General features: G+C 42.0%; 2 protein-coding genes across 14 annotated transcripts in view; one reads left to right on the forward strand and one right to left on the reverse strand.

Moving 5' to 3' along the window:
* GIGYF2 (GRB10 interacting GYF protein 2) overlaps nucleotides 1-25,765 on the reverse strand; it is a 155,596-nt gene that overhangs the window by 70,660 nt on the left and 59,171 nt on the right. For 8 of the 12 annotated variants that reach the window (XM_051834184.2, XM_051834180.2, XM_089329720.1 and 5 more), the window contains 3 exons: nucleotides 24,975-25,086; nucleotides 19,183-19,294; nucleotides 18,526-18,566 (listed from right to left, as the gene is read on the reverse strand). In XM_051834184.2, the coding sequence (XP_051690144.1) occupies nucleotides 18,526-18,566; nucleotides 19,183-19,294; nucleotides 24,975-25,086 (265 nt within the window). The remainder of the gene's footprint in view (nucleotides 1-18,525; nucleotides 18,567-19,182; nucleotides 19,295-24,974; nucleotides 25,087-25,765) is intronic. The other 4 variants (XM_051834185.2, XM_070070039.2, XM_070070040.2 and 1 more) reach the window with 2 other exon arrangements.
* On the forward strand, nucleotides 2,114-10,734 carry KCNJ13 (potassium inwardly rectifying channel subfamily J member 13). 2 transcript variants are annotated; one of them, XM_002721434.6, is made up of 3 exons: nucleotides 2,114-2,261; nucleotides 7,648-8,123; nucleotides 9,925-10,734. In XM_002721434.6, exons 2-3 carry the CDS (start codon nucleotides 7,664-7,666, stop codon nucleotides 10,545-10,547), a joined length of 1,083 nt encoding a protein of 360 aa, XP_002721480.1. In that variant the 5' UTR covers nucleotides 2,114-2,261; nucleotides 7,648-7,663; the 3' UTR covers nucleotides 10,548-10,734. The 2 variants fall into 2 exon arrangements, with proteins under 2 accessions (XP_002721480.1, XP_089185847.1); XM_089329721.1 differs by lacking the exon at nucleotides 2,114-2,261 and having other exon boundaries at nucleotides 7,529-8,123.

Raw genomic sequence — 25,765 nt, forward strand, 5'->3', positions numbered from 1 at the left:
TTTGACATCGTGCTTAATCATAATTTTGAGTAAAAAAATTATTAATCAATGCACAGTATCTAGTATTATAGCCATCATAGAAGAGATGTTTTAAAGCTACCTATAATCACTGTATTGTGAAATACCCAGGGCAGAAATCATAAATTCTATTTAGATGGGAGGGGCAACGTGTTACACAGTGAATCTGGCAAATCATCTGTGCCAAGATTAATGTCCATCAGGCTAATGTGGCGATCTCAGCCACAAAGGGGTTTCAATGCTCTGGCTGTCATCACGGGTGTGCTATGATTCTGAGTGGACACTCCACAGCTGGCTAACAACACACACAGCCATCAGAAATCCTCTGCAGTGACTTTCAAACTGCAGAAATCACAAAGCCTCTTCACTCGAGATATTTCTTGATGATCACTTTTGCCAAATCATTTTTATCTCAATGTATTCTGAAATGGACTACAATATGGAAAGAGGTTTCTAAATTTGCTACATAAAATCCTTTACTATCTTGCCTACTACAATGTCAAGAAACATAGCTGATATACTCAAGTGCTTCTTTCTGGAAGGCAGTGGCACACTATAGTTGCTGTAGTATTTCTGTTGTTTTATTTTGCTCCACAAGCAGCCATCAGGGAATTGATGTAAAGTGTAACTCTTGCTAGTACACACAAGGCATAAGCGACACACCAGTCCCTCTTTTATGCTTTTACCTTCCCTAGTTTTGAAGGTCAAAATTTCCAGTGCTGTGTCTGAACTTGTATTGAAATGTGTGGCATTAATAAGACAAAGAAGGAATTAATGTATTTTTTAAATTGCAGGGGGAAGGAGAGGAATCTACAAAGGCGGATTTCCCTTTCTAAGCAGCATTATATTGATCTACATTAATAATTTTCCCAGCAAGCCGTCCATGATTTTACTTTGAACAATAACAGCCTTTGTTTCTCAGATCCTCTTACATGTGCCATTTGATCAAAGTTTTAAAATCAGCAGCTAACAGAGAGGGAGAAAAGTACTGCTCACTAAGGCATCAAACAAAGCCATACCACAGTTCATTTTAACATGGCTACAAGCTGGACCATAGATATTTTCCAACCAGACACTATTTCACTATTGAATTAAATGTTATATACCCTCAACACTCGGCTTTACTGCAAGACACTGATCAGGGAACTGCCTCTAAACATCACTAAGGAAAGCCTAAAGAAAGCTCTTCTGTTCATTCACGGGTGTGCGTGTGCATTTTAAGATCTATTTTAATTGAAAGCCAAAGTGACAGAGTGAATTTCCACCCGCTGGTTCACTCTCCAAACAGCTTACAACAGCCAGGGCTATGCCAGGCTGAAGCCAGGAGCCAGGAGCCCCATCTCAGTCTCCCACGTGGGTGGCACAAACCCAAGTACTTGGACCATGATCTGTGGTCTTGCAGGAAGCGCACTGGCAGAAAGCTGGATCAGAAGCGGAGCAGCCAGGACGGAAACCAGGTGCTATGATAGGGATGCAGGTGTCCCAAGCTGAGGCCGCATCCACTGGGCCACAACGCCTCCCCTAGTGAGTTGTAGTTAACCATTAATTTTCTTTATATTCAAAGTCATTGGTTACAATCTTTTCAAAAAGTCTTTCCTTGACAAAAAAAGAGGGACTTGAGGTAACTCGACTGCCGACATTACTAGTTCTGGAACTAATGGTAGCCATTTTGATGAGATAGGATATGAAAAGCAAATTAGAAAAATCATCAATTTATGACAAATAAATCTTCCCAAAGAAATGATGGAAAAGAAGATTAGTAAAAGGGAGTATCTCACACTTCAACATGCTATATAAGGAAAGACCGCTGAAAGGAAATCTTGCAGGGAATTTTATCCCTTTGAACTTTCAAATAAACTCTTAAGTAAGATTATGCAAACTTACTGAAAACCGGTCCTGATTAGAGAGAAAAAATGCACTCCTTCTCCAAATCAGTTCTGGAGGCTTTCTCCAGAGCTGTTAAGGTCTGTGTTGGGTGAAGAAAGACCTCCTAACAAACCAGCATTCTTTTCCACATGATCAGAGCTAACTGGCCCCCCTGCAGACTATGTGACCAATCACATCAGCTTCAGCGGAAACCAGCCCCACGACATTATAAACAGAGGAATGTAAGCTGTAACGCCAGTCCAAGAAGAAAACCTACAAACTGGACGTGTAGATTACAGTTACCTGATCAAAAGACAGACTCTGCAAGTCTCCTCCAGACCTGCCTCGGTGCACAGGCGGCCCCCGCCAAGGAACCGGTGAGTACACGACTATCACTCATTCCTACTTCTCTCCTCGAGCGCGACAGGCAAAGAAGGCGACTGTCATACAGGGACAGAGCTGGATTACTTCCAGTCTATCTTTAAAGCAAACACATCTTCTATAGGGTCATTCATGAAGGTTCTTTGTTTTTTTTTTCCATAAATTTAAAAAATGGAATAATACCCTACTAAAAGCACTACTGGAAATTTTTTCAATCATTTCAGTAAATATATATTAATTTTCCATGATAAAATACAAATGAGTAAAGGAGAAAGGCCCTAGGAAAAGTTCAGTGGCTTTTTTTTTCAAGTGTTATTTTCTTTTGAAAGGGAATAAAGAAACTCAAAATGAGCATATGGAAACAAATGCCAAAAGAACAAATCACTTGGCTTTTATTTTTTTAATCTATGAAAAAAATGTGCTAAGTATCATTATTTTAAACTTTTTTTTTTTTTTTTTGCTTAAGCATGGAATTATTACTGAAATTAGTCAAGGTTTCTGCAAATAAGAAATTAAAATATGAAAGGATCTGAGCTTATATAATAGGGACAGAATTCAAGTTGCTTGTCCCAATTATAGTGGGCAGGAGAGATGACTGCAAGACTCTCAATCAAGTAAGGTGTGTATGCCAGATATGACAAATACATATAATACTGGATTTATTTAACATTGGTAAATACAGCCTGTATTTTAAAAGTTTAGTATGAGCTACACTACTATTTTAAAACATGGCAAAAGAATAACATGAATTTTTTATGTGCTACAACCTAATGAGTAGAATGGATTCATTATTTTGATGACCAATGAAACTGCCAAATTATCATTTCTGTAATAAGTACTATTTTTTCCAGTAAACAATTTATAAATTGTCAAATATTACACAGCCCACACACAGAGATAACAGGCAAACCTTTCCAATAATCCAATTCTACTTTCTACTGGGATCAGATGATGAGAACCATATAAACAGAAACCAGGACAAATAAACTCAGAACGTACTCATGTGCCTGTGGAGACCTGAAAATTACTTGGAAATATAATAGCATGAACATAATGCCCCCATCACACTTTTAAATTTGATGGAAAGAAAATCCTATATATATCAGGCAACAATATAAGTTTTTTAAACCCAAACAAGCAGACAGACATCAAATTATGTAGAAAAAAGAAATCATGAGAGAAACCTGAAACTGGAAATAAGTTTACAAACTCGTAGCACTTTAAGGGCATGCTAATATTACTTAATTCGCTCTTTATTGTTTTCCTCTGTTTTAATCTACAAATGCCTAGCCAAGGGTAGTCTGTCCAGAATGATACGGCCATGTTATCAGCAGAGGCATCTCCATCTTATATCCGCTATACTAAACCACAATGACTGGTGTCCGGAGGATACTCACTTAGGCTAACCTGTTAAATGGGGATCACAACATTACTTCTCTCGACCACTCCACTTGCCATCATCATCCAAACAGGACGCAGCAAAGACCCACGTAACAAAAACACTGCTGCACGGCTTCGATGCTCACCTTCTGACTGCCCTGGTCACAGGTTTTTCTGTGAACTTGGCTGCCAGGGGAAAGGAATGAAACTGTACAGAGCCTCAAGCAGGAGTGTTATAGAAGCTGGAGCTAGCAAGAACAATCCTGAAAGGATCCAAGTAAGAATCATTAATCTTTGTTAGCTGTAATATATATAGAAAGCTTGTCTCTCCAGGTAATTTTAGAATTTCCTAAGCAAACAGCACGTGGCTTTTTCTATCCTGAGTGTCTGTGAGACACTAATCACCGAGTGGGACAGGACAGTGGCTCCACAACTGGAACACACCAGTGTCCAGGCTGGAAGAGCCATTTCACGTAGGCAGGAGGCGAGAAACGATGAGACAACAGAGCTGTGCACACAGCTTCCTGAGAGCTCTCAACTAGACTTTCGCTGTCATATTCTTTTTCCTCATCAAGCGTCAAAATCTTCTCTTACAAAAGCATGACAGTATGTTTTCTAATTGTCTTGTCATTTGGAAAATATAAGTTTAGCAATGCTACCTAAGATCTGTCCACAATTTAATTTTATTAGTCTGCATACCACCACTAGAGGGTCTAATAACGTCTAATAAGTCTTCAAGGATGTCTTTCACTGAAAACCTATTTCTCACTACAAATCACAGGTCAGAACCTAAAAAGCATTCCTGAAGAACAAATACTCTGTAGCACCTCTTCAATAAAACTGGTCAGAGAGAACATAACGTGACTCACAGAGGCTAACCAGAGTCCAGTGTCTCTTTCTGAGGTAATCTAGCACTAACTCTGGACACTGAGTTCATACTTCTGCCATCTTAGGTTAACTTACTACGCCTCAGGTTTTTTGGTGTTTTTTTTAAGAGTTATTTACTTATTTGCAAGTCAGAGTTACACAGAGAGGAGAGGCAGAGTGGGAGGGAGGGAGCGAGGGAGGGAGGGAGGGAGGGAGGGAGAGAGGTCTTCCATCCGCTGGTTCACTCCCTAGTTGGCTGCAACAGCCAGAGCTGCACCGATCTGAAGCCAGGAGCCAGGAGCTTCTTCCAAGTCTCCCACGCGGGTGCAGGGGCCCAAGGACTTGTCCATTTTCCACTGCTGTCCCAGGCCACAGCAGAGAGTTGGACTGGAAGTGGAGCAGCCGGGTCTCGAACTGGCGCCCATATGGGATGCTGGCACTTCAGGCTAGGGCATTAACCCACTGCGCCACAGTGCCGGCCACCCTCAGTTTTATTATCCATAAAATGGCAATAACTGTAGTACCTATTACTGTGAAACTTAGTAAAGAACTGTATTAACTACATTTAAGCAACTAATACTCACTGAATGCTTACTCTGTGCCAGCTATTGCCTTTCAGCTTCACGTGACTGAAGGCAAAGTGTATAGAATGATTCCTGACACATAATAACTGTATCTGTAAAAATCATGTCTAAAGTTAAGAGTGATTTGGGGCCAGTGCTATGGCGCAGGGGATTAATGCCCTGGCCTGAAGCACCAGCATCCCATATGGGTGCTGGTTCGAGACCCAGCTGCTCCACTTCCAATCCAGCTCTCTGCTATGGCCTGGGAAAGCAGAAGAAGATGGCCCAAGTCCTTGGGCCCCTGCACCCACATGGGAAATCCAGAAGAAGCTCCTAGCTCCTGGCTCCTTGCTTCAAATTGGCGCAGTTCCAGCCGCTGTGGCCAACTGGGGAGTGAACCATCGGAAGGAATACCTCTTTTTCTCTCTCTGCTTCTCCTCTCTCTGTGTAACTGATGTTCAAATAAATAAAAAAATAAATATAAATAAATAAATAAGTGACTTAAGATCAATACTGAAGATAGTTACAGGGGCAAAGAAAAGATCTGCAGGTATTAAAAACCTGTCAAAGACTATCTTTAGAAGGCAGTCATCAATCACCTTGGGAAAGATTTTATTTCACCAGATCTGAATAGACAACATCTTCTTGTGGTAAAAAGAAGAAATAGCTTAATGTGAGTCAGCTAGACTTGGGTAATAACCCCCAAAATCCAGAGTCTCCCCACCCTCTGTGTACACTTCTTTCATCTGTCAGAGCCGCAGTGACCTCATCTGAAAAACAGGAACAACGATGTCTCTCTTGCTGAGAAGCAAAGAATTATAGAGATGATACAGCCTGAAAGAGCGCAGCACAATGCCTATGAGCCAGGAGCTTCTTCCAGGTCTCCCATGCAGGTGCAGGGGCCCAAGGACTTGGCCATCTTCTACAGCTTTCCCAGGCAATAGCAGAGAGCTGGATTGCAAGAGGAGCAGCCAGGACTAGAACTGGCGCCCATATGGGATGCTGGCGCTTCGGGCCAGGGCTTTAACCCACTGCACCACAGCCCCGGCCCCTCAACGTGCCTTCTTAAGTACCATTTAAAAGGCAAGAAGTAGGTATACAGCACTCCAAGGGTGTCTACTTCTGAAGGAAGAGGCAAGGAGAGGAGTCAAATGCAAATTCCTCGTAGTACTGGACCATAGCAAAGAGAGCACTCCAGGGAAGCAAAGCCACATCCCATTTTGTTCCTGGCAGCCTCATAGAAAAGTCTTAGATGGCCTGTCACATGCAAGGACGGCCACAGGGAAGCACACATTGTTTCTATTCACTACACAAAGAAAAGCAGAACCACTGATGAAAACTGTTTATAGCAGAAAATTATGCTACCTATCTTTTATCAAAACTGCCATTTGATTCCTAACTGATCATTTTAGTTCATTCAACTCTTAAAAGCTTTTTCTGGTTTACTTGCTTTCAAAACTAACATTATCTAAAATGTCTACCTGGAATTTCTTATTTTGCCAAGGGAACAGCTCATCCCCAAACCCATAATCTAATCAGAGCCTGGAATGTTAATAAAGTGATCTATTAGGGCAGAAAGAATCTATAAAATGTTCACAAAGTGACAAAAACAGTAAAGCTTAATCGTAAAAACCCTGAACAGGCTAATCATAAAGTATGAATCTGAGTTGTGGATCTTAAAGGGGTAACTGGTGCAGTGGTTAAGACACCCCTGGGGCCCTTGCATCCCATATCAGAGTGCCTGGACTCAAGTTCTGGCTCTAATTCTAGCTTCCTGTTGATTTGCATTCTGGGAGGCAACAGGTGATGGTTCAAGTACGTGAGTCCCTGCCACCCACATGGGAGACCTGGAGTAAATGCAGCACCCCTGGCTCCAGCCTGATCTAGCCCCATTTAGGGAGTGAACCAGCAGATGGATGATCTCTGTCAGTGTGTTATCTGTGTGCCTGCGTGTGTGTCTGTGTGTGTGCATGCACCTTTCAAATAAATAAAAAGAATTGTGGATCTCTAAAACCTTACTGCAAATGAGTCTTGCTCTAGTGTTAAGTCTGGCTTCAAAAGGTTAGCAGGTAGTTTAAGACTAAGCTCCCAAGTGATTTCCATGTCTTTACATAGAACAATTATATAGTTAAAGTTTCGCTTTTTAATTATGGATTATTCACAATTACAAATTATGAAAAACTATTACATAAATAATATGTGGTCAAATCAATACCTGATGCTTAAGCTTGTGCAAGAAGATATGAAAAATGTCAAACAGGTAGAAATCACGGCCCCACTCTAATGAATTCTAAAATGTACTCAGACAATGTTAAAATGTCAAACAAGATTTCAACAGTCATTCAAGGAAGCAACAAAAGACCAATTCTAAGGTAACACATCCCAGCTAGCAGAATACATGACTTAGTCACCCCATGTCCCTGTGTAAAGAGGAGAGAGCAAACTGGGAAACCCCGCCTGAGTTACACTCAGAGAAGCTCTGCCAAGCAAGCAGAAAGAGAGGGAGGTCTCAGAATTCACAAATATTAACTGCAAAATAGTTCAGAGCTGACTAATTTACTCTTGATTTCAGAGAATTATAGCCTGAGATGGACAACAGTAATTGCAAAGTTATTGCTCCTCTCCTAAGTCACAGACACCGGAGGATGGTCACCAAGGATGGCCACAGCACACTTCAGATGGACGGTGCTCAGAGAGGCCTCGTGTATCTTCGAGATGCCTGGGGGATCCTAATGGACATGCGCTGGCGTTGGATGATGTTGGTCTTTTCTGCTTCTTTTGTTGTCCACTGGCTTGTCTTTGCAGTGCTCTGGTATGTTCTAGCTGAGATGAATGGTGATCTGGAACTAGACCATGATGCCCCACCTGAAAACCACACTATCTGTGTCAAGTACATCACCAGTTTCACAGCTGCATTCTCCTTCTCCCTGGAGACACAACTCACAATTGGCTATGGTACCATGTTCCCCAGTGGTGACTGTCCAAGTGCAATCGCCTTACTTGCCATACAAATGCTCCTAGGCCTCATGCTAGAGGCGTTTATAACAGGTAATTGTCTTTATTCTTAAAAAAATACTGCAAGTGTTTTGGAAAGGGTAAAGTCAGTAAAAGTAATTCTGATAAAAAATAACTTATTTACTATTAGAAGGTAATACCTAAGATCAAAGAAAAAAAGTCTAGGGACAAATCATTCAGCTGTCTAAGGAACCTGACTCAATACTAGAATTTTATCTATTGGAAATACTATTTGTAAAAAGACATCACTGTGACACGAACCTGCAAGAAAATCCTATGCCAAAATAATTAACAAAAAGTCTAAGAGAAGTTTTTCAAAGAAGCAAATCATATTGTTAGGTAAGTAAATAAATATGTTTGAAAGCATATTTTGACAGTCATTCTACCCAAGAAAGATATCTGACTACGCTTCCTTGTCACTGGGCTAAAATTTCTACTGAGTGCATCTTTTCAACATTTACTCAGCACTAGCGAGCCTAGAGTACCACGGTCAACATACTATGTCCGAGAAAAGTTACATAAGCATAGCCTTGGCAAAATGCACTGCAAACATGGCTATAAAAATTGTGAAATGTGGCTGATAATCCTGGCAACAAGTAAGATTCTCTTCTATAATAAAGTAACGTTCCTGCCCTTTTGATGTGACATATAAAATTTAAAAAAGCAAAAAGAAAAGAAAACCTGGCTTCAATGTATGACCCAGTAATAATCTGAGAAGGTAAGCAAAGGTGACCTGGGTCAAAGCTGCAATGGACTCCCACCTGGCTCTACAGAATGCAAGACATCACTTCACCTCTACAGCAGGCATTCTTAACCTGGGTGAAGCCTTTGGCAAAATCTAGGGTATCTGTGTGAACTTAGAAATGAAAAATTTTACATCTTTTGTACTAACTTCTTACTAAAATTTGGCATTTCCTTCAATTCTGAATGTAGACAGCAAAAAACAATAGCAGTAGCAATACCAGTAACTTTGATACAAAGAGAAGTCACAGATATTTACATGAGAAACTACAATACTTCAAAATCACAGTACTAAACATACTACTAGATCGTTATTTAATGCACTAAATAAAGCACACACAACAGTTACAATTTCCTAATGTTCAACTAAATTCCAATATATATGGTTTCCTTTGTGTATATTTTACGTTTAAGCACTTAGACCTTAATTCATAAGGGCTGCACAGGCCTCGGCAGCCTAGCAACAGGCTCTGGGGCACATATGTGGGTAAGAGGCCCCCATTACGGCTTGAAGCACAGGAGGGCATACTTGGAAGGTACACTGAATCACCTTAGGGCCAGAATCCTCCTGAAAAAACAAGGTTGGTATCAGTTTCAAGTTCCTTCAATATATCACTTATACTATTGCTCCTCGTCCATCCCAAATCATTCTACCCTGAATCAAGTCTCCACTTCAACTTAAGGTAGTCTGACAGTAGCCTAACTGTACTTGTTTTCTACTACTTCTTTTTAGAGTAGGGTCATCAGAAATATAGAGATGACCAATTCTTTGACTCTAAGAATCTAGAGGATAAAGTTTTACATTTTTATGTAACAAAACCAGATTTATCTATTCTGAAATTACGGATTTTGAATAGAAATATATATATATATACATATATACATATATGTGTGTGTGTGTGTGTGTGTGTATGCTGAAAAATGCTTCCAAAGCAAATGAGACTACCCAAATTAACAAGCAATAAATTAAATTCTTGACTCACTGGATGGCATGGCATCAAGATATGTGTACATTTGATATACCCTGGTCATTAGAAAAGGTATTCATATTCAAAGATTCATTCTAAAAAAATTTCAATGGTTTCTAATTTAGGTGCCTTTGTGGCGAAGATTGCCCGACCCAAAAATCGAGCTTTTTCAATTCGCTTTACTGACCTCGCAGTAGTAACTCACATGGATGGCAAACCGAATCTGATCTTCCAAGTGGCCAACACCCGCCCCAGCCCTTTAACCAGTGTCCGGGTCTCAGCTGTACTCTATCAGGAAAAAGCAAATGGAGAACTCTACCAGACCAGTGTGGACTTTCACCTTGATGGCATAAGTTCTGAAGAATGCCCGTTCTTTATCTTTCCACTCACCTACTATCACTCTATCACACCAGCAAGTCCTCTGGCCACTCTGCTCCAGCATGAAAAGCCTCCCCATTTTGAGCTGGTTGTATTCCTTTCGGCAATGCAGGAAGGCACTGGAGAGATATGCCAGCGGAGGACATCCTACCTGCCCTCTGAGATCATGCTACATCACTGTTTTGCATCTTTGCTGACCCGAGGTTCTAAAGGTGAATATCAAATCAAGATGGAGAATTTTGACAAGACTGTTCCTGAACTTCCAACTCCTCTGATCTCTAAGAGCCCAAACAGGACTGACCTGGACATCCGTATCAATGGACGAAGCCTTGACAATTTTCAGATCTCTGAAACAGGACTGATAGAGTAAGACATATCCAAGCACCCTATTTTTTAATGTATTAAATATTCCTAGCCAGTTATATAGCTACCTTTCCTTCACTGTATCTCATGTTTTTCTTTCTACAATGCTGATTTTACCTCTCAGATTACATTATGGTAGTCATACCTGTGTGCACATAAATGGCTGAGCTAACAATACACGTTCTAAAACATAACAGTCTACCTTACAAAGTCTGTGTCTATGTTTATCTGCTGAAATCAATGCAACTCAATTTGACAGATATTTATACAGAAATGTTGATGAATTTATAAGGGTATGGTATGGTATCAGTTTGAAAGTAAAACGGACAGTAATGTTTAACACGGTTGAACTCCAAGAAAACCAACCATAAATCTCTTTTTTATCTACAAATTCAAACAGGGTCTAATATCAAACTTACTTCCCTGGGTGCAGTAATGATGTCACAATATTTGGTAAACATCCTTTAAAAACTGCGATTTTTTGAAGATAGCAAAGATCATCCCTTTGGTTCTTTATGCTACAAAACTAGGGTTAGCATTAACTTCTTTAGTTTATAAAAGCTAAGAACAAAAATTCCTGAGAAAACCAACAAGGTATGGATTTCCACATAGCTCTATAAGGATTAGATCATGACATCCAAACACACATATTCATGTATGCTTGTCAGAGAGTGATCAGGAAAAAATAAGATTAGCTCCAGTCCAAAAGGAAGTTACTACCATTTTCAGCAAGGAGATGAAAAACTATATCTACTTTGAAAGTATTCTGTACAGGGGCTAGCACTGTGGCACAGCAGGGTAAACCACTGCTTGCAATGCTGGAATCCCATATCAGGGTGCTCAGCTTCCTGCTAATGTACCTGGGAAGGCAAAAGATGGCCCAAATACCTGGGCCCCTGTCACCCCCATGGGAGACCAAGATGAAGTCCCTGGCTCTTGACTTCAGCCTGGTTCAACCCTGGTTGTTGTGGCAACTGGGAAGCAAACAAGCAGACAGGAAGATCTCACTGTCTGCCTCTCCCCCTCTGTCGTCATGCCATTCAAATAAATAAATAAATAAATAATCTTTTTTAAAGATAATAATTTTAAAACTATACTCACCTATTCAACTGAATGACTGCCTATCTAACCAAAAGCCTTTCCTTCCTACCTATGAACCATTCAATGACATTAAAAGCAATAGAAGGCAAATATATGTTTTTATAGATATAAAGGTTTAGCTAAATATAACCCAACTAGGAAAATAATCTCCAACAGATAAAGCAAAAAGTAATTAGGCAACAAAGTATTTCCAAACCTAAATTCCTGCCTCCAACTTCAAATAGTTTTTTCTATAAACACAAAATGAATGTTTATTCACCAGTAGGAGGTTGGACTAGATGAACTCTATTATTTCTTCCCAAATCTAATACTCTATGAAAATTATGCTTTCTCTGCTTCATTTTTTATTTTCTATATACTAAGATGAACCTCTTCTTCTATGCCCAGCTTAATTTAAGAGAATCCACTGCTGATTTTCACTTCACTTAAAAAATGAAACTGTCTTCAAACAAAAGAGGCATCTTTAGTGAGCTTCTCAGGCTCCACACAGATCTGAAATTCCCCTCATCGGGGTTTATCTGAGACAAGGGAGAGACTGATGTCCCCCCTGGTGATGACCCAGGCAGGAACCCGCTCTTCGTAGCTGAGTCAAGGCAAGCAGTGGTGAAGAGCACAGCACAGCAGCAGGTCACATTTTTCTACTCTTTGACCAAAAGCAAAAGAAAATAAAGAACTCTGGAGTTGTCTGGAGTTATCATCTATCTGATGATACCAGAAAATGTAACATCAAAAATTAACTACTGAAAACTTTTGCTATTTGATAATCTTAGGCATTCATTCTTTTTATTTTATTTATTTATTTATTTGACAGGCAGAGTGGACAGTGAGAGAGAGAGACAGAGAGAAAGGTCTTCCTTTACCGTTGGTTCACCCTCCAATGGCCGCCGCGGCCAGTGCGCTGCGGCCGGCGCACCGCGCTGATCCGATGGCAGGAGCCAGGTACTTATCCTGGTCTCCCATGGGGTGCAGGGCCCAAGCACTTGGGCCATCCTCCACTGCACTCCCTGGCCACAGCAGAGAGCTGGCCTCAACCGGGACAGAATCTGGTGCCCCGACCGGGACTAGAACCCGGTGTGCCGGTGCCGCAAGGCGGAGGATTAGCCTAGTGAGCCACGGTGCCGGCCAGCATTCATTCTTAAGTAGCAGCCTGATAGACGGATTTTTTTCCTAACCCAAGCCTACTATAACACATAAAGAAAACACGAATTCTTATTTCTATACTAAACTAACAAGACTCACCTAACCTGTGAAAATAAAGTAGTATCAAACACTGACATGGTATGTTTTTCCCCCTAAAAGCACCATATCACTTAAATAGATGAAAAGCTTGTCAAAAGGCATCAAGAGTAAGTGAGACTCCCCCAGGTGATGAAAACAGCTGCATGAGCCCTGTGCCCCGGGCCCCTGACGCAGGGCAGTCTCTGCTTGAGTCAGGTGAGTGGTAACTGCACTTTCACTGTTCACACGTACATCTGGCACCTGAAAATTAAATGTGACTTCCCTCACACATGCTCAACGAAACTGCAAAACTGTTGGTAGACTAATGCTATTTGATATTTTACAAAGTATTTTATAATTAAGAAGCGTGATCAAAACATCTGTCAAGAGAATAGAAAGTTTCTGCAAGTGCTGTTCATCATTCTTCCACTTGTTTCTAAGAATCACAATTTCTAGGGTACAGATTACATTCTTTCTTTAAAGATTTATTTATTTATCTGAGAGGCAGAGTTACAGAGGCCTTCCATTCGCTGGTTCACTCCCCAAGTCGCTGCAACAGCCAGAACTAGGCCAATCTAAAGCCAAGAGCTTCTTCAGGGTCTCCCATTTGGGTGCAGGGGCCCGAGCACTTGGGCCATCCTCTGCTGCTTCTCACAGGCCATCAGAAGGAGCTGGATTGAAAGTGCAGCAGCCGGCCGGCGCCGCGGCTCACTAGGCTAATCCTCCGCCTAGCGGCACCGGCACACCGGGTTCTAGTCCCGGTTGGGGCGCCGGATTCTGTCCCGGTTGCCCCTCTTCCAGGCCAGCTCTCTGCTGTGGCCAGGGAGTGCAGTGGAGGATGGCCCAGGTGCTTGGGCCCTGCACCCCATGGGAGACCAGGAAAAGCACCTGGCTCCTGGCTCCTGCCATCGGATCAGCACGGTGCGCCGGCCGCAGCGCGCCAGCCGCAGCGGCCATTGGAGGGTGAACCAACGGCAAAGGAAGACCTTTCTCTCTGTCTCTCTCTCTCACTGTCCACTCTGCCTGTCAAAAAAAAAAAAAAAAGAAAGTGCAGCAGCCAGGACCCCAACCGGCACCCATATGGGATGCCAGCGCCGCAGGCAGCAACTTTACCTACGACATCACAATGCAAGCTCCATGATTACATTCTCTAAAGACAGATAACCACCTTCTCACGAAAATGTGGAGTTCAAAGGAAAAGGGGGAGCCGGGGGAGGAGTGATCAAGGAAAATTTCGCAGTTCTGCCTTCCTGGCTGCCTAACTCAGCAACCTGGGATTCACTCCTGGCATCTGGTAGATGAGATCATAACGAGTACTCCGGAGCTGCTTTGCGGCACGGCAGGTTACGTGGCCGTCTGCAGCGCCAGCATCCCATATGAGTCCCATATGAGTCCCCGCGCTCCACTTCTGACCCAGCGCCCTGCTACCAAGTCTGGGAAAGACGCAGAAGATGGTCCCAGTGCCCAGGCCCCTGACACCCCCAGGAGAGACTCAGATGGAATTTCAGGCTCCTGGTTTTGGCCTAGCCCAGTCCTGAGCCACTGGAGTCATTTGTGGGGTAAACCAGGAGATGGAAGGTATCTTTCTTTCTCTCTCTCACCCTCTAATTCTGCCTTTCAAATAAACAAATAAACCCCTTTATTTAAAAAAAAAAAAAAAAGTGCTTTTTGGAAACTAATACAGACAGCATGACAGACTCAACAAAAAGAAGAAAAACAGTTACCAAACATCTAAGGGTCTTTCCATCATGCAGTCCTTTCCGTCTTTGACCTTGGGAAAAGCTCATGTCACCAACTGCCAGAAAACACTAATTAATCAAAATTGCTATGCCTATTCCCAGTATTTTTCACCCAAAATGCACTATTTAGTGTCACTGGGCTAAGTCTACAGATATCACCTGAATCATTCCTTCAGTTTCCTCCTCCTCACAGTCATATTTCAAGATGATCACCAGAACTATCTCCCCTACAGAGCCATTAATTCCTACTGACCACCAATAATAATCCCACCCTCACAGGCCTTTTACCACCTCCACATCCTTCCACAGAGGTTCACAGGGATGATGGATGACTCTGACCCAGATGTCTGTAATTCTCTCCATTTGTCTTCACTTAAGAAGCAAATACGTGGAGCTAGAGTTGTGGCAAAGTGAGCTAAGTTGCCTACCACCTCTAACAATTTCATGTCATACCAGAGTACCAGTTCATCCCCTGGCTGATCCGCTTCTGATCCAGCTCCACAATAACGGGCCTGGGAAAGCAACAGAAGGTACCCCAAGTGTGTAAGCCTCAGTAACCCCAAGTGTGTAAGCCTCAGTAACCTATGTGAGGGACCTGTGTGGAGTGCCAGGCTCCTGGCTTTTGCCTGGTCCAGCCCTAGCTGTTGCTTCACTTTTAAAAAAATATTATTTAAAAAAAGGCAAATACAACACTATATGGACCATCTCTAATTTTAACAAGAACAAATCATTCTGAAACCTTCAGTACCTGAATGATTTTAATCAGATGTAATAGGGCATTTCACAATCAATGACTATATCACTGTGTCTCAACAAGTTAGTAAGTACTGCTGCTCTTGGAGTGTGCAAGATACTGACTATCGACAATTTCTTTAATCTTCACTACTTTCAACAAAAGTGACTCACATATGAAAAGAAGAAATTCAAAATCCTGAGCAGAGGAAACCTGAAGTGAGCATCTTCTTCAAATATATGCAATAAAAGCCACTAGGATATATTAGAATATGCAGTATGTAGAGAAACTGTCATGTTTTAGTTAATATATTAACCTCCTTAATATTCTTACAGACTGTTTCCATTTAGTTTTATGGAATGTACCTTTTCAAAGATATACCAATGGGGTGCAACAAAAAGAATCTTTACTCTTAACAGAGGTGTTCTTGTGCAGAGAAATCACCGCTTTGCCAAGAGAACCCTAGTCAAGGCAACCCATATATTATATACATATATCCATATATTATATATATTGATATATATCAATAACTGTGATTATTAGATCTTTGTAAGATTATGTCAAACACCCACCTCCTTGAGCTTGTCATCATTCAGTCCTTTTTTGCCCTTGGGACAAATGCAGACTGATATAGCTCCTCTTTCACATCATCATGCAAGTATTTTGTAGACGGTGTCCCTCTTTCATATGCTGTCCTGTCCACAGTCTTGCCTCCTATCTAAACAGTGCCATTTCCTTCATACAGTCTCCATCCCCAGGATTCAAATACCTTGTTCCTCCTAAACAATCCTTTCAAGTTGTGCACCCAAAATTAAATGTACCACTTAGATTGTTCTCGTGACAACATAAAAAAAAAAAAATGTGAGGGGGGCAGGTTTTGTGGCACAGCAGGCTAAACTGCAGCTTGAGACATCTGCATCCATAGTGGAATAGCTGGTTTTGGGGTCCTGCCTCCACGTCTGATCTAGCTTCCCGGGAAGCAGTAAGTGTTAGCTCCAGCACTTAGATCCCTGCCACCCACATCTGAGAGACTCAGCTGAAGTTCCTGGCTCCAAGTTCCTGAGTCCCAATTTCAGTCTAGCTCAGCGTTAGTTCTTACAAGCATCTGGGGAGCCAATCAGCAGACAGAACATTTCTTTCTTTCTCTATTTCTCTCTCACTACCTTACAGAGTACTTTTTTTCCTGAAGATTTATTTTTTATTAATTGGAAAGGTACAGTTAAGGGGGCAGGGGGCATGGTGAGGTTGGGGGACAAAGAGAAAAAGATCTTCCAGGCACTAGTTCATTCACCAAATGGCTGCCAATGGCTAGGGCTAGGACCAAAGCCAGGAGCTTCTTCCGGGTCTCCCATGCTCACTTGGGTGTAGAGGCCCAAGTAGTTGGGCAATCCTCTGCTGCTTTCCCAGGTGCATTAGCAGGGAGCTGGATCAGAGGTGGAGCAGCCAGGACTCGAACCGGCACCCATACGGGATGCAAGAACCACAGGCAGCAGCTTTACCCTCTACACCACACTGGAGGCCCCAAAGACATTTAATTAAAAAGATGATGAAGAAGATCGATGTATTCCTCTATCACCTGACTCATTAAGAACACTTCAGTTCTAGTACCCTTGGCTGTAAAACCATCACACTGCTGACAAACATGAAGCAAAGAGTCGGCCCCAAAAGCTGCGTCTTCTCCCAGTGAACTGCTGTTACACACAGCCACTTCCTATGTTAAGTCCTGTAATTTATTCATGTAAGACTGTATTTTCTGCTAGATTTCAATTTGGTTAGACCTGTTCTCTGTTCCTCTTTACTTCTGATCCCAAGTTCTAACAGTTCCACTCCACAGCTCCCTCCCAACACTGAAAGACTTGAAAACCAAATGAGCACAGCAACAATGTCCTCCAAAGAAAAGGAACAGTCATTTAACGCCCAGCACAAAGGCCAGCACAAGTAGGAATGCAGTCACTGACGGAATAAATGAGTTAGTGTGTTCTTCTTTAACCCTAAAATTTCAGTAAGGCACTATCACATTTTATTATAAAACTAATGAGTATCTGAAGGCTTATTATACCCCGATCTTCTGATTCCAAATCCTGTACTCTTTAAACTACATTTCAACAACTTCTTTATATTCACTGGCAAAAGTACTGAAGCCAACAAGGACAGGGACAGAGGTCCTGACAAGTGCCCCAAGACAACACATCCAATAGTGCACCAATGGGGAAAGCTGACAATCACTAAGACACTTCCCCAGTCTGTTCCAAATTTCTTCATGGTATACTCAATGGCCTTTCATCAATATAAACGCAGCCAAGTATTTGCGAGCCCAGGTGAATGAAAGAAGAAGTTAAATCACTGACATGTTTAAATCACATGGAAAGCAAAGCCAGTTGTTAAAACTAGTTTTCAAAAAACAACTGCAGATCAGTCTATGAATAATATTTACATATTTGATATGAGAAATGTTTGCTCCTGTCAGCTACAATCATATTCTAGAGAACTTGCTGGCAATTGTAGGAATTTGGAACTTGTAGGTAATTTATATAACTCCAATGATACTATGAATCAGGGCTTTTTTTGCCTCCCAGATATTAATATCTACTGGCAAGTTATAAAATATACTCTTAATTAATCAAAGTCCCACCTTCACATTTTAAATTCTTTAAACTATCATTAATTCATCACAAACACTTGAGCCCCATTCCCATATTACATCCCTCTTCAGTAGATACCTCAGCTATGCAATTTCCTTGACTGCTCTCATCTTAAGAGAAAGAAAATTAAGACCATTCAGCAAAGCAACCCAACTGACACATAACTAAACTAAGGACATTCACAGTCTTAGCCTGAGGCCTCTGGTTCAGGAGCACAGACTCTCATCTGTGAGGTTCCATATACACTAGAACTTAGTCAACACACTGGTTCCTAACTTGAAATTCAGGTGACCAAAAGGCACTAATAATGGATGCACACCCCACAGAGAACACAAAAGTCAGCCGAGGCCTGCTGGTTCTATTTGTCATCCCTGGTTTCATGCACTGCAGACTGCAAATAACCACAGAAGTCCAGCTGCAAAGCAATGCTACAGCCCCATCTACTGGAGAGTTGCAGGTGACTGAGCTAATTAATTTACACTTATTTGGACTTCATAAAGTATTACTATCATGGAGGTCCAGGAAATATTTCAAAACAATTAAGAATCTTACCTACATCTTTTCGTCCTGGTTTTTCAAAACGTCTGTCACCCCTAGAAAGATAAAATAAATTTCAAACAAGGCTTGAGAACAACGTTAGAATCTTCCCTTCATGGCAGCCACTTGCCTGTGTTTCTTCAGTAGCATTTCTTTCTTTTTCAAATTACAAAACAAATCCACAACAATTGCTTAATAGTTGGAAAATACTGAAAACCATAAAGGTGACAACAAAGACACTCAGCTGCCAGAAGCTGCAACGTGGCCCAGCTTTATGCGATACGTGGCACAGCTTTATGCGATGCATTTGTAATGCTGTCCTTAGCTGGAACACCCACATCCCATATCACAGGCCTGGGTTTCAGTCCCAGCTCTGCTCCCGACTCCAGCTTCCTGTCAGCATATCCCATGGGGTCCCTGCCACCCACATGAGAGATCAGAACGGGGTTCCCAACCCCAGCTTCAGCCTGGCTCAGCCCTAGCTGTTGAGGGCATCTGGGAAGCAAACCACCAGATAGAAGTCCTCCCTTTCTACCTCTCAAATAAAATAAAATATGAAACAATATGACAGTACAAAGAAATTGCTCCTCTGTATAAAGCGAAAAAGTAAGTAAATAAGTAAGTGTTATATACCAAGAAATCTTTATGCCAACGTCTGGCTCCTCTAGTTACCTTTCTTCCCAGCTCTGTGATCTATGCATTTCCCTGCCACCTCCTCGACCAAACACACCCTCTACTTCATCAAAACTTCTTTGGTAGAAACCACATTCACCTCTGCCTCTGCCTGAAAACAAGAGAACAGGAAAAATGACAGATGTCAACAGCTGGCACACATTCAATTCCGAACATCAGTTTCTGAAGTCTGTCCCCAGACAAAGCAGCATATCTACATTTAAATACCTACTGAGGCCAACGGAGGTGTACCTGTGAGACCAGCGATGACACTGACGCAGCTAGACCATGGGAGGGTGAAAGAAACAAGTTAATAAACCAATAAAGGGTCTCAGTCCCAGTCCTGAACAAGAAACAGTGTCAACAATGAGTTTTTTAATAAACAATTCAACAGCAAAAGTCCAAGATCAATACATCATTACTGTAAATTAAAGCTTTTACTGGATTATTTTCAATGAAAATGGAAGAACTCTTGATTTGGAGAGTCTGTGAAAAGCTAAAACACAAATGCTATTATAATTTACCTAATCCCAGAGAAAGGATAACTTAATACTCAACTCTACAGCTTTCAATTTCACAAACTAGCTCCTTACAGTGCATTCAATAAAAGTACAGCAATCAAAGTTTTCCTTTGCCCCCTACTCAAATCTTGAGGTAAGAAAAGTATGCATTAACCCCAGAGCTGGTAAGAGGATACACAGGTAGGAATTTAAAGGCTCCAGTAGTTCAAGTATAAACTGGCCTAGATTTAGTGCCGCGGCTCACTTGGCTAATCCTCCGCCTGCGGCACTGATACTCCGGGTTCTAGTCCCGGTTGGGGCGCTGGTCCTGTCCCGGTCGCTCCTCTTCCAGGCCAGCTCTCTGCTGTGGCCTGGGAAGGCAGTGGAGAATGGCCCAAGTGCTTGGGCCCTGCACCCGCATGGGAGACCAGGAGGAAGCACCTGGCTCCTGGCTTCGGATCAGTGCAGCGCGCCGGCTGCAGCAGCCATTTGGGGGGGTAAACCAACAGAAGGAAGACCTTTCTCTCTCTCTCAATGTCTAACTCTGCCTGTCAAAAAAAAAAAAAAAAAAAAAATTGGCCTAGGTTGAGGCAATTTAAATTTATCAATATCTGCCTCAGCAATTGTACTTTGAATCTAACAGAAATATTTACATAAATATACAAATATATATGCAAGAGCTACACCGCAATTAAAAAAAAAAACAAACTAGAAACAATATGATCGATGAAGGACTGGCTATATAAATTCTGATAAAATGGAGCAGACTATAAAGCCACAGAAGAAAAAGTTACAGATATTAACAGAAATCAATATTTTTCTGTGACTGACAAAAGCCTACCATAGAACAATCCATATAAAATTGTTCTATCTGCACAGTTAGGAAGAGCCAGGACACATAACCCACTGCTAGCTTTAGACAGAAGGTAATGTGCATTCTTTTTTTTTTTTTTTTTTTTTTTTTGACAGGCAGAGTGGACAGTGAGAGAGAGAGACAGAGAGGAAGGTCTTCCTTTGCCGTTGGTTCACCCTCCAATGGCCAGCGTGCTGCGGCCGGCGCACCACGCTGATCTGAAGCCAGAAGCCAGGTGCTTATGCTGGTCTCCCATGGGGTGCAGGGCCCAAGCACTTGGGCCATCCTCCACTGCTTTCCTGGGCCACAGCAGAGAGCTGGCCTGGAAGAGGGGCAACCGGGACAGAATCCGGCGCCCCGACCGGGACTAGAACCCGGTGTGCCGGTGCCGCAAGGCAGAGGATTAGCCTATTGAGCCGCGGCGCCGGCCGGTAATGTGCATTCTTAGCTTTCTACTTCATAGTGGCCTCAACTAAGGTGTAGCATTTGTACCCAACACAAAAGAGTGCAGTAAGGGAACTTATTTATACCCAGATGACATCTTAGCCATTATCCCTAGTTCAAGTTCTCGCTCAGTACAGAACTACCCAAAGGAAAATGATGGTAGATCTTAAATAAAAGCATAAATGCATTCCAAAGCTAAATACAAGAGTTACATAATCATTTCAACTATCCATGCTGCAATTTCCACTTCATGATTATAATTCATCACGAACAGATTCAGAGGGGCTGCCACTGTGGCACAGTAGGTTAAGCATCCACCTGAGGTGCTGGCATCCCATATGGGTACCAGTTCGAGTCCCGGCTGCCCCACTTCCCATCCAGCTCCTTGCTAATAGCCTCAGAAAGCAGTGGAAGATGACCTAGGTGCTTGGGCCCCTGCAGCCATATAGGAGATCCAGAAGAAGCTCCTGGCTTCAGATAAGCCCAGCTCTGGCCACTGCAGCCATTAGGGAAGTGAACTAGCAGATGGAAGACTTCCCCTTTATCTCTCTCTCCATCTGTAACTCTGTGCCTCAAATAAATAAATAAATAAATCTTTAAATAAAAAAAATCAGACTCAGAAATCAGTGGTACTTTTATATGATCATATTATGAAATACCAAATAAGGCACATAATTTTTTCAGAGTCTCTATCTATCTATCTATCTATTTTTATTTGAGAGGTAGAATTACAGAGAGAAGAAGAAAAAGAAGGATCGTCTACTCGGTGGTTCACTCCCCAAATGGCTGCAATGGCTGGAGCTGCAGGAACCAGGTGCTTCTTCTGGGTTTTCCACACGGGTGCAGGGGCCCAAGCACTTGGGGCATCTTCCAGTGCTTTCCCAGGCCATGAGCAGAGATCTGGATGGGAAAAGCAGCCGGAACACCAACCAGCCAGCACTCATATGGGACGCCAGAGCCACTAGCAGAGGTTTAGCCTACTATGCCACAGCACTGAGCCCAAGGCACGTGATTGTGAATGGCTACTTGTAGGAAAAATAGGCACCCTGTTGATTAAAGCATCCTTTTCTTCCCTCAGTAAAATGCAAGTAAGGATCACAGTGGAATAATAACCTTAAAATTGCCTGCCAGTTGTATCAACTTCACCATAAATTTAAATCAACTTAAAATGAATTCAACTTGAAGTCAACTCACAGTTTAAGCACCTTTCTCCTTCAGGAAATGTACACTTTTATTAAAGATTATAAAAGAATGCAGGGCCCAGCATAGTGGCACACAGGTTCAGCTGCCGCCCTGCAGTGTCGGCATCCCATATGGGTGCTGGTTCAAGCCCTGGCTGCTCTACTTCCAATCCTGCTAATGTGCCTTGGAAAGCAGTGGAAGATGGCCCAAGTCCTCGGACCCTGGCACCCACATTCTAGGAGCCTCCTCTGGCTCCTGGCTTTGGGCTAGTACAGCCCTGGCCACTGTGGCCATTTGGGGAATGAACTAGCAGATGGAAATCTCTCTCTGTAACTCTACTTTTCAAATAAATAAAATAAATATTTTTTAAAAATAACAATGTAATACAAACACTTTTGTGCAGCTTGGGTAATCATCTACAACAATGTCTTCAGAGTGGAAAAAAATCCCCTCTCTTTCCAGAGAACAACTGTCTCAAGAAAATCATTACACATCTATCATCTTGAATAAGGTGTTTTATCCAGAAATACATGAATATAATGGCCATCAGGTTACCAAAAAACCAGCAACATACACACAAAATATTTCACACTACTTCTAACAAACACCAGCACTCGCTCTGCTTAGGAGACTGATGCTTTATCCTGGGACACAGAAAAGGCCCCAGACACAGGAGCTTTTCTACTTCACAATTTAATCATCTAGCAGTGTGGCTCCCACATGGTAACAGTCAAGCAAGTGTAACATGAGGAGTTTTTTATAAAGTCTAATTTAATGGACTGTCCTACTGTGAGATTGCATCCTATTCTTTTTGAGAATTAAAATATACTCCTTTCTAATGATGACAGAGAAAATGGTTGACAGTGTGGATTTGCCTTATCTTTAAATATCCTAACCAATAAAATACAAAGATGATAATTTTATATTGTTCTTCCATTCATCTGTTTAAATTTTACCAATTTGTGATATTTTCAACTGAGGAAGTCAGGCAATTTTGACATCGAAGTTTTCTCAAGTTGTAAAAGAGGATAATCACCCAATTTTAGCTCTGCCCTTACAAAGAAAAGCTATAATAAACATTAAACATTTAAAGACAAAATCAGAAACCACAGATTACAATTACAATTTTTTTTATAAAGTGAGTCTTTAAAACCACTTAAAGAATCACAAGTAACCACAGCAATGGTGTGGAAATATTTTCCACAATGTCAGGTCATTTATTTGATTCCCGCCATTCTTTCACATTAATGTGTTACATCACTGCTTCTTATATTTGTAATTGCATCTACCTTTTATACATCCCTGTTTAAATTCAGATTGTAAGAGGAGTTCTCTCCTATGTGATGAACTTCACTTCAAAGAAACCAGAAGGAGAAATTCATCATTCACTCACCTGTCTCTCAATAAGTGATTTTAAGAATAAAGGCCTGTTTAGAGACCGGTTGGTGTTTGTGCACACAAGGTCAGCGTGGCTCACACTTCATGATTAAGATCTCTGATTTGCCCAGAAAAGCCCTGGAGGCCAGGCTGCCCAAGCAACCTTTCCTTGCTGCTACCCTACAGCAGGACAACACAAGAAATGCTCACATAGAGGCCAGAGCCATGAGTGCTCATCTCACCTTCAAAACATCATCAAGGCATTGGTCATTCAGGGGTAAAATGCTCGCCTTCCAAATCATCACACCACCAAGATGTATGCATCTCAAATTCTGGGCCAGGGGAACCTGAGTGTGAATCTAAACTGCCTATGCAGCGTTTACACAGACCTGGAACTCACCACCCAAAATTCTGTGGCATCGATATTTCCTTTATTAGTCAAGATTTATTTAGTTACTTATGTGAAAGGCAGAGCGATAGGGAAAGACAGAAGAAAGAGATCTTTCATCCACTGGCTGACTCCCCAAAAGACTGCAACAGCCAGGCTACTGACCCAGGCTGAAGCCAGGAGCCTGAAATTCCATCAGGTCTCCCATGTGGGTGGCAGAGGTACAAGGACTTAGGCCATCTTCGATTGTCTTCTGAGGCAAACCAGCAGGAAACCTGGATTGAAGTGGAGCAACCAACATTTTAAGTGGTGGCTTAACCCACAGCACCATAACACTGGCCCCAGGATGTTTATTATTAGGTGATTCTAAATCTACCAACTGCTGAGATTTGTAGAACCACTGCTCTAGAAACAGACAAATTCAGAAGGAAAAAATACAAATAGGAAACGGTACTTAACTCTCACAACACTTCTTCACAAGAATGGACAAGGGGAAGACTATGCAAAAAGCACCACATTAATAAAAAAAAGTTAGATTCTTCACACTCATGAGGGTGCCAATCCTGGTGGTGTGATGTCAAGTCAATGGCCTCTATCATGGCAAAACCCACTTTTTCCATTGCTAAAGCATCTCTTTTTCCTAAGTACAAGGTATGCTTAGGGTACTGCAATGATTTAACTAACTTAGAGTTAAATGCTCAAGTGACTATTTATATTACAAGCATCAAGGATGCCCTTCTAAAGAAAAAAAGCAGAAAAATCAGTAAACCCAAAATAGGGAGCAGGTATCAAAGAACCAAGTAACATCAAAACAATTATCTAAGACAAGACATGGGTCTATATTAAATAAATGAATGCTGCATAACTTTTATGTTCTACCCACTCAAAGGTCCTAGTATTGAAGAGACAGCTTTTGCAAAAGTCCCTCTCTGGCGGGGAACACTCTTGTACACGGCCCTCATCCAGAAACCGTCCCAGAGGGACTTCGGGGCTGCTTCAGCAGTCCTCCTCCCCCACCTCTGCGACCAGTTTTTCACACAGAGCTCACCTCGCCCTCTTGAAGAACTTCGACCTCTAGGAGCCCCCACCACTGTTCCTCCTCCTCCTCGTCCTGTCAATCGCAGGACAGCAGCACTATTTACAGACATGGAAAAGTTTCTCTGCCAAAAAAAAAGAAAGAAAGAAAGAAAAAAAGAAAGAAAAATGTATAAAACAGATAAAACTATACGTTGCTTCTCCCCACCTCCCAAAGGATCTCATCACTGCCAGCATTGGGAAACTGTAACTACACAACATAAGGAGACAATCCCAAACCTAGTTTCACCAAACAGTTCCAAATCCACATTTTAGATCAATAAAACTGACATCCAATGCCTTATAATAGGCTAGGTGGAGGGAGAAAATACTAAGCAAGGAGACAAAATAAGTGTGTATCCAAAAGCAGATAGGGTAAACACGCTGCAGACCAGAGCAAACGTTGTAACAGACTTGATGTGAAAGGGTCCAGTAAGCCTTTAATTAGAGAAAGGCAGAAATAAGATGGAGTCACAAAAAGATGACACAACAGCAGCATGACAAAGAGAAAAACAATCTTTTTCTGCCTCATTCAATTCACCAATGTGAAACAGCAACTCCAAGTAGTATTTGGAATGGCAGGAATCAGGAGTAAATGGAGGGGCCGGCGCTGTGGCGCAGCAGGTTAAATCCCCGGATTCCATATGGGCACTGATTCCAGTCCTGCTGCTCCACTTTCGATCCAGCTCCCTGCTAATGCCCCTGGGAAAGCAGCAGAGGATGGCCCAAGTGTTTGGGCTCCTGCACCCACGTAGGAGACCTGGA

The sequence above is a fragment of the Oryctolagus cuniculus genome, chromosome 3 (genome assembly GCF_051225735.1).
Source record: "Oryctolagus cuniculus isolate XC-2025 breed Fujian yellow rabbit chromosome 3, ASM5122573v1, whole genome shotgun sequence".
NCBI classification, from domain to species: Eukaryota; Metazoa; Chordata; class Mammalia; order Lagomorpha; family Leporidae; genus Oryctolagus; species Oryctolagus cuniculus.